The 9,170-nt window shown below is 54.0% G+C and overlaps 1 protein-coding gene across 1 annotated transcript; it reads left to right on the forward strand.

The window, feature by feature from the left end:
• The first annotated feature begins 1,285 nt into the window (after nt 1-1,285).
• LOC122693494 (60S ribosomal protein L17-like) lies at nt 1,286-1,910 on the forward strand. Its single transcript, XM_043900980.1, has one exon. It carries the CDS (start codon nt 1,316-1,318, stop codon nt 1,868-1,870), a length of 555 nt encoding a protein of 184 aa, XP_043756915.1. The 5' UTR covers nt 1,286-1,315; the 3' UTR covers nt 1,871-1,910.
• The last annotated feature ends 7,260 nt before the right edge of the window (nt 1,911-9,170 follow it).

Raw genomic sequence — 9,170 nt, forward strand, 5'->3', positions numbered from 1 at the left:
TCTCTGTACTGTTGGAGTTTTTCGAGGTAGCACTGACATCAAGCATAATTTCATGCTAATTTGGAGAAGACTTTAACATCTGGACTGTAACACCTATCTCCTACCGGACTGTAAGTTCCGCCAGAGCACGTCCCAGTCAGTGACTGCTATATAACAAATGGCCCTCTGGTTCAGTGGCTGAAAACAACCACTGCATTTCATCATGATTTGTGGGTCAGAAACCTGGAGAACGTTCAGCCAGGTAGCTCTCACTTGGATCTCTTAGGTGGCGGCAATCCCGTGTCGGCCAGGGAGCATGGTCACGTGAAAACTTAACTAGGCTGGACATCCAAGGTTCGGGTGCGTTCACATGCCTCCCACTTGATTGCTGCTGGAAGCTCAGATGGGTTGATGACCAGAGCATCTTCACATGGCCTCGCTGACACGGTAGTCTGAGAGCATCTGAACCCCATATGGCCCACAGAGATCACTGTATGACTTTTTCTGGTCCAGTCTTGGAAGCCACTCAGTGTCACTTGACTCCAGCTGCATCCTACCACTTACAAGTGAATCACTGAGACCAGATTCAAGGGGAGGGGCGTGGACCCTGCCTCTTGACATGGGGATAGCAGGATGATATAGAAGAAGAGCTTATGCGATGGGAGAGATTTTTGCAGCCACTTTTGATAAATGCAACCTGACATACGGCCAGAACAGTGCCATTTCCCCTCTTGCGTTGATGCCTAGTACTTAGCACAAGCGTTCAAAAATGATTTGATAAATAAGTGAATAAACTTATGGATGGACGTATAAATACATATAGTGCTGTGGTCTGAAAGTCCGTGTCCCTCCAGAAATCATATATTGAAAATCTAATGCCCAAGGGGTGTTGGAAGGTGGGGCCTTGAGAGGTGATTAGGGCCATGAAGGCAGAACCCTCACGAATGGGATGAGTGCCCTGGTAAAAAGAGGCTCAGGAGTGATCCCCAGGACTTCCCACCAGGTGAAAACGTATAGAGTCTGCAGTCTGGAAGACGGTCCTCACCTGTCACGCTGGCACCATGATCTTGGACTTCTAGTCTCCGGAAGCACAAGGAATAAAGTTCCGCTTAAGTCACCGGGTGTGTAGGATTTTGTTATAGTGGCTCCAAAGGACTAAGACATATGTATACATGAAATCAGGAAGAGAAGGAGGGAAGCAAGGAAGGGAGGGAGGGGAGGAGGGCGGGGAGGAGGGAGGAGGGAAAGGATACTCCAGAAGTGCAGATAAGGAAGGAGGTGTACTTAAGAACGAGAGCACGGCTTTCCGGTAAGCGGCCTGAGCTGACCCTTAAAAATGGTGCGCTATTCACTCGACCCAGAAAACCCCACAAAATCATGCAAATCAAGAGGTTCAAATCTTCGTGTTCACTTTAAGAACACTCGTGAGACTGCCCAGGCCATAAAGGGTATGCATATCCGAAAAGCCACCAAGTATCTGAAGGATGTCACTTTAAAGAAGCAATGTGTGCCATTCCGTCGTTACAATGGTGGAGTTGGTAGGTGTGCACAGGCCAAACAGTGGGGCTGGACACAGGGTCGGTGGCCCAAAAAGAGTGCTGAATTTTTACTACACATGCTCAAAAATGCAGAGAGTAATGCTGAACTTAAGGGCTTAGATGTAGATTCTCTGGTCATTGAGCACATCCAAGTGAACAAAGCCCCCAAGATGAGGCACAGGACTTACAGAGCTCACGGTCGGATCAACCCCTACATGAGCTCTCCCTGCCACATTGAGATGATCCTTACTGAAAAAGAACAGATTGTTCCTAAACCAGAAGAGGAGGTTGCACAGAAGAAAAAGATATCCCAGAAGAAACTGAAGAAACAAAAACTTATGGCCCGGGAATAAATGCCGCAGAAAATAAATGCAAATAAAAGTAAAAAAAAAAAAAAAAACACGAGAGCACGGAGACGCCTGGGCCTGAAGGAGCCCTGACTGCCTGGAACAGACTTCCCATCTTCTTATTCAAGAGGAGGCTCCTCTCTGCCCCACCCACACACCCAGGGACACCTCCTTGTCGACTGCGGGTTTGAACCCAGAAAGGGAAACTCATTTCAACACCATCGGAGCAAAGTGAAGTGAGTACAACAGATCTGCTGTGACACAAAGCCCCGACAACAGGAGACACCCCAGGAAGCTGCTAGTGCTTCCAGGGCCCGGGAGAAATGTGATTTGATTGTCTAAGTGTCCTGAGTCTGCACCTGTCACCGCTGAGAGGCAGCCGTGTTTGCTCTGGGTCACGCAGCCGGACGCTTGGAGCAGAGACAGCACCTGTGTTCCCGAGGCCAGCAGTTCGATAACGTGGGCTTGTTTGATTTACTCGCCTTGGTGGGTAGCAGGTTAATAAAGCCTCAGTCAGCTTGGTAAAAGGCCTGTCCTGGTTCTCAGGACCCGGGGAGTTCACGCAGACATCTCGGAGGGCAGTCGGGGGCCGGCCGTGTCTCCCCTACAAGCTCCCGGACCTGCCTCATCCACCCGCGTCCTCGCGGCTCCCAGGGACCATTACTTCTGTCATCCCCAGCAGGCTCCGACCAGAGCACTGCTCGGCCAAAGACCCGCCTGGCCTCCCCAGTCATCAGGACGAGACAACCCCTCTGAGCCCCAGCTCCACGGCTGGTGCTCAAGCGGGCCCGGCCTCCACTAAGTTCCCCTTGGAGACTCCCGAGTCCACTCTGCCTCCCATAGCACAAAGTGCCAATTGACAGAAAATTATATTGGCAGGCCCTTATTGAATATAATTACCCACCAGGAATTTTCCTGAATCCATCAACCAGAGTGGAACTCAGCTGTGAATCTGCAGGACTCCTAACGCTCAGAAAGATGCCCCGTCGACAGTCGAAAGTTGTTCTTTAAAAAGGCCCCCAGCCTGGAAAAGGGAGCATCGGAATCACACATTTCCCATCTCATATAGTTTTACCTACTTTTAACAGAGCCTTTAAGAACAAATTCTTATCTGCTGACTATTACTGTTATTATTATTGGGTACTAATGTTTCATCTCTATTTCAACTCTATTTTCAATCCTAAAAGAAATCAGTCCTGAATATTCATTGGAAGGACTGATACTGAGGCTGAAGCTCCAATGCTTTGGCCACCTGATGCGAAGAGCTGACTCATTGGAAAAGACCTTGATGCTGGGAAAGATTAAAGGCGGGAGGAGAAGGGGATGACAGAGGATGAGGTGGTTGGATGGCATCACCGACTCAATGGACGTGAGTTTGAGCAAGATCCAGGCATTGGTGATGGACAGGGAGGCCTGGCGTGCTGTCGTCCATGGGGTGGCAAAGAGTTGGACACGACTGAGCAACTGGACTGAACTGATTTCATCTCTACTAGAATCTTATGAGGGGCTGAGTATCATCCTTCATGGATAGATGAGGATACCAAGGGTCAGAGAGGTTAAATGAGAAACGGCAGGTGCCACAGCTGGTGAACGGTGGGAATGGGGCTGAAGCCCAGGTCTGTGATTCAGAAGCTGGGTCTCCCGCCTCTTTGCACAGTGTCCTCCTGCCGAGAGGGCTTGCCCCTGCTCCTCGGGTCAGGTGTGTCCCCCAGGGTACCGAGGTCGGCCGGACAATTCCCGGGTGTCAATGGGCCAGGTTCAGGGGTCCACGTTCACACCCAGCCCAAGACCCATACTGGGGCCGTTGTTGCTATTCAGTCGCCCAGTCGACTGTGACCCCATGGATGGCAGCATGCCAGGCCTCCCTGTCCCTCACCATCTCCTGGAGTTTGCCCAAGTTCATGTCCATTGCATCGGTGAGGTCGTCCCACCATCCTCATCCTGAGGGGCTCAGGGCCTCCAAATTCTGTTTCTCAGGACTGAGAGGGAAGTAATCCTCGACCTTCCCAGAGTCCACCCAGGTCAGGACTGATCTGGGGGACGAAGAGCCCGGTGTCTGCTGATGAGGTGGGGGCTGGGGGCTGCCTGGTGCCAGGGACCATCCATTCCAGGCACTTCATGAGCATCCATGCCCTGCATACTCATGACCACCCCGTGAGGTAGGTATTGACACCGACCAGGGTTGGCAACCTTCCGTAATCAATAGCAATGGACTAGAGGCCAGACAAGAAATTTGGGCAGGGCTCTTTAGGGGCTCCAGGAGCTAATTGTTAAAAAAAAGTGGACCCAGCCCCTCCCAGGAGAGTCAGCAGAGGGTTATAAGCCCTGCTGTCAGGGCAGGACGCTGCCACGGGGAAAACCAAACCGAGAAACAGACAGACCAGGCTGTGCATCTTCAAAAGCCACACGGAGCGCTGACTCTGGAGCCAACTTCTTCCTGGGCCCCCAGGACGCTGGGGAGCCCCCGGCTGCCCCTTCCCCGTGATTCCAGCCGCCGCCTCACTCGCCACCCGGTGAGGGTCAGTGAAACAGGTGCTGCGTCTTTGCATGCCCTGGATTGGAAGCACAGGGCGTGTGGAAACCGAGAAATCCATTTCCAGCCTTGAGAACTTCCTCGGAGGACTTCCTTCTCCCTCGAAGTGTCAGTGCTGCGGAGAGAGGAGGGGTGGCGTCCTTGGCGGGACCTTGGCCCTGAGCTGAGGCCGGTGGGCTTGGTGATCAGCCGAACGTAAACTCCCCTTACCTTCAAATACCCCAGAGTCCCAGGGTCCACAGGGAGCAGAGACCAAGGTCCCCCAGACCCAGGACATGCGGTGTGCGTGTGTGTACACATGTTTGTGGTTGTGCATGCATGATGTATGTGTGACTTGGGTTTGTGTCTGTGTGTGTGTGTTGTGACTGTATGTGTATATATGATTGTGTGCGTGCAAGTGTGGCTGTGTGTGTGATTCTGTGTACATGCATGTGTGGCTGTGTGTGTGTGTGTACATATACACGATGTGTGTGCATGCATATGTGAGTGTGTGGATGTATGTGTGAGTGTGTTAGCATGTATGTGATTGTATGTGCTCTTATCGATACATGGTGTACATGCATACATGCATGACTGTGTGCACTGCGTGTGATTGTGTGTTTGTGTGTGTGTGAGTGGCTGTGGGTCGCGGTGGGCGGCCGGGGCAAATGGGGGTCAGGCCGGTGAATCCTGAGATTCTCGGCTCCCTGGAGCACGTGGGCAGGGCTGCAAGCCTGTCTGCCCGCCCTGACCATGGGGACCTATGCGAGCGGGATAGGAGCCTTGGTGGGGACAACAGATGCTGGGGCAAAGACAGTCAGGGGAGGTGGGGTCCTAGCCTCAGCTGCCCTCACGGGATGCTCTGACGTGTGAACTGAACCACAGACAGGGGCTCTGGGCTGCCCTGAAGGGGGTTGGGGGGAGAACAAGGCTCCAGAGAGCCTCAGAGGAGAGCCCTTCACGTCAAGCTCCTGGGGGCACCTGCGTCTGATGAGGAGACCCAGTTCCAACACAGCTTCAGCGAGACATGCTCGTGGGAGCGTCCCAGCCGTGGGAGGAGGTTCACGCATCCCTCGGGCCATGAGAGGGGCCCTGCCAGGTGAGCCTGAACTGGGGGCAGCAAGGAGCAGCTGGAGAATGTCTCCAGGGGTCCAGCTCCACCAGTGACCAGCCGCCTCCTCCTAGGAGGGGACTCTCCCCCAGCCCAGACCTGCTCTGAGAGCCGCACAAAATCACAGACTTAGATTACATGGCTTCAGACTTCCCCATCCCTCCCTGGGGCCGTGCTCAGACGCTGGCTGGGGGTCCCGCAGACAACGGGAAACTGGAGGGAGAGGTGGGGGGCCACACTGTGGACACAGCTTTGGAAACTCTCTGTTCACACAGACAGAGCACCTGCCGCAGGTGGGGGCTTCATGTCTGCCCGCCTCCCGGAGCCAGAGAGCCCTGTCGGCAGACCCCAGGGACCAGGCACGTCCAGGCTCCACGCAGAGAGTGCCCTCCTGCATCTCCACCTCCAGAAACAGAGGAGGAGGCGCCCAGGCTGGCTCTGCCCGCCGCACATCCGTGGGCATCACCGGGGGTTACTGCCGTCTGTCCAGCGTGGGCTGCACGGCCGGCACCATACAAGACGTGCAGAAGACACAGGCCCACCCCGCGGGGTTCACCGTCCAGCCAGACGCACCAGAGGCTCCCGCAGCAAACGCTTGTGAGACTTGTGCGGAATCTGCCAGGTGGGCCCCTCCGTGTTCTTTCCACAAACTCTGCGAGAAGGTTGAAGAGAAACCCCACCCCGACACCCAGTTCTCTCTCTGCACCATCTTGAACCCAGAGCAATTTATCGAGGGGGCAAACGACCCCCCAGGGGCAGGTGGGGAAGCGGGGTCTCAGGAGGAGAAATAATGTAATAACCAGCCGTGGCCCCCGGAAGGACAGCATGACCCTCCACCATGGGCAGGACAGGACCAGGAACCTCAGGGGACTCAGGTCAGGCCCAGCAGAGGGCTTCCAGGGGGCTTGGAGCCACACAGAAAAATCTGCCAGTCCTGCCATCCGTGGCTCAGCAGCCAGGCAAGGATTGCGTCTCCATCTTCGTTTTCCACGGTGGGATGAGGGTAGGTGCTAGAGACAATGAACAGACCACAGATGGATTATCGAGATCGTGATGAGTGATGTGATGGAATAATAGTCTACCTTTCCACGTTTCAGCTCTGTGACCACCCCTTCCCCTCCCCGCTCCCCAGCTTGTCAGAGGAGGGAAGTCAGACAGTGACTTGACCAGGATGCCTCCCGAGGGTCAGATGCTGTCCTGATGACTTTCTATGGGTGAACTCATTTGGTCCTCACAGGAAGCACAGGAGGCACGGGTTATTTTGTCCTCAAGGATGGATGAGGAGAATTGAAGCATCAAGATGCTGAGTCATTCAACCTGGATGACACGGCTGGTAAGTGGAGACAGCGGAGGTTTCAGGATGTAACCCACCGGTCCTTGGGTAGGGGCTGAATGAGATCAGCTCTATAAAGGGCGTAACCAGTGTCCCCCACACGGTGACCTGCCCCTGGGGGTTGTCATGGAGCCCCAGGACAGAGGGATGGGCTTGGGGTTTTGTGGTCCAGGGAGATCCTGGCCCACCTAAAGTCACCGGGGGCCGTCTCCGGTACAGCTGATCGAAGAGCAGGACGGCAGCACTTCTCAGCCAACTTCCCATCCTGTGTGTGTGTAGTTTTGAATGAATTATTTTTTACCACGATGGAGGGTGAGATAAGACTTGAACCAACCCAAGTGTATGTGATGGTCCCCCAGTTAATGCTCCCCAACTGCTGCTGAGGTGCGATCGGGCCCCAGCCAAGGCGGGGAGACAGATGCATCACCACAGGACCCAGACGCGGCATTGGACTCCTGGCCCTTTGTATCCCCTAGTTTCACAAAGTACAAAAATAGGCAAGCTCGAGACGGCTCAGATGCCTGGCTCAGACAGTCGCAGCCAAGACAGAGAAGGGGAGGGAGGAGAGGCGGAACATGAGGAAAAGGAGAAAGAAAGGAAAATACACCACTTAAGGTCAAAGCAGTGAGAATAACACGAAAGTGCTGCCAGCGGAGCGGAAGCAAGACGCCTTCCAGGTTGGAAATGTGACAACAGAGCTGTTATTGCCTCTGAGATGGTGTCACGGCCATGGTTGCCCTGAAGACTCGGATGCAAGCTAGATAGAGGGCTTGGTGGGGGAGGTTTGCTGGGCTGGGGGGCTGGGATGGACGATGCCAGGGTCCTCCCAAGGAGGTGTGGGCCACTCGCTATGGCAGCCCCAGGACCACAAAGGATGCTGGCATTCTGGGGCCCTTCCACTCTTGAAGGCTGAAGGCGCGGAGCTCTGATGGATGGCGTTGATGGGATGCATGCAAATATATGCAAATGAGGCCTCCGAGGGTGGTGCTTTTCTTTATTTGTTTATTTAGTTGAGACGGAAGGAATATCTGCTCATTGTAAATGAATCAGAGAAGATGGAGATGCACAAAGAAGGAAATCAAAACCCCTTGTTAGCCCACCACTCAGGGAAAAAAAAAAAAAAAACCCGTTGCTAACATTTTAGTGTATATTCTCCCAGACAATCTTCTTCCCATACAAATATAGTTGAAGGGTTTTTTTTTTCTTTCTATCTAAAATAGTTCTTACTTTACATACTGTTTTGAAACCTGCTTTTTGGCATTGAAAATATATTATAAGTGTGCTCATGGCACTGTAATTTAACAAACTCCCTATTGTTGGAAATAGAGATTGTGTTAGGCCCTGTGACTTGAGGCCTGAAGGCAGGCTGAACATTTAGAGATGTAGGGGAACCCTGACCTTTAGGGAACTGGGTGTGTGGCAAGGGACTAGGGTGGACAGAAGTAGCTCAGACCGTAGAGTTGGGGAAACAGAATTAGTTTTTTTTTCTCTTGGGGGCTCAGGGGAAAATATGCCACCCCCAAATCAGGCCTGAAGACCAGAAGCAAGTAACCCAAAACCCTTTTGCCATCCTTGCAAACAACTGTGCGGGGGCACCAGCCAGCTGGAGGTCAGGCAGCTTCCCAGGGACGAGAAGAAAGGGGACCCATCCCGATGACTGACCCAGCTCCCCTCCGAGCGTCAAGAATTCAGCAGCTCCGGCACATAGGTCTGAACGTCAGCTCTTGTAAGGAAGGACGACAGAAGCTGGGGCCACCCCAGTCAGATGGGAAGACCCACCGAAGGGCCAGAGAGCATACCCCTGGCAACCTGAGGACTAGAAGGTTCCATGTCAACTGTGTCCAGGCTGAAAGGGGCAGATAAGAGGGTTGTCCCATTGACGTTTGTTGAGCACCCTCCATGTAGCAGACCCCTCTGCATATCAGTTCAGTTCAGTCGCTCAGTGGTGTCCGACTCTTTGCGACCCCATGGACTGCAGCACGCCAGGCCTCCCTGTCCTTCACCAAGTCCTCATTTAATCCCCGGAGCAGGGGTGTGAGGAAGCTACCCCGTGGATGGGGACCTGAGGGCCAGCAAGGGGGATCGACTGGCCCAGAGTCACACAGCTCACTGCGGGGCAGAGCTCAAGGGCGAAGTCCACTCCTCCAAGACCCGCGCGGGGTCCCCAGGAAGGAGCACGCAAACTACAAAGGGAAGGCGGCAGAAGGAATGGCTGCTGGGAAGCGGAGACTTGGGAGACCGGCTTCTCAAAAAGGAAGAGACATAGAGGGTGAGAGAAACAGGCCGGTGTGAGTGAGGCGGGAGGCGGACGGCAACGCCCCCTCCCCTCGCCCCCGCCCCCCAGGGTAAA

This window comes from Cervus elaphus, chromosome 5 (genome assembly GCF_910594005.1).
Source record: "Cervus elaphus chromosome 5, mCerEla1.1, whole genome shotgun sequence".
NCBI classification, from domain to species: Eukaryota; Metazoa; Chordata; class Mammalia; order Artiodactyla; family Cervidae; genus Cervus; species Cervus elaphus.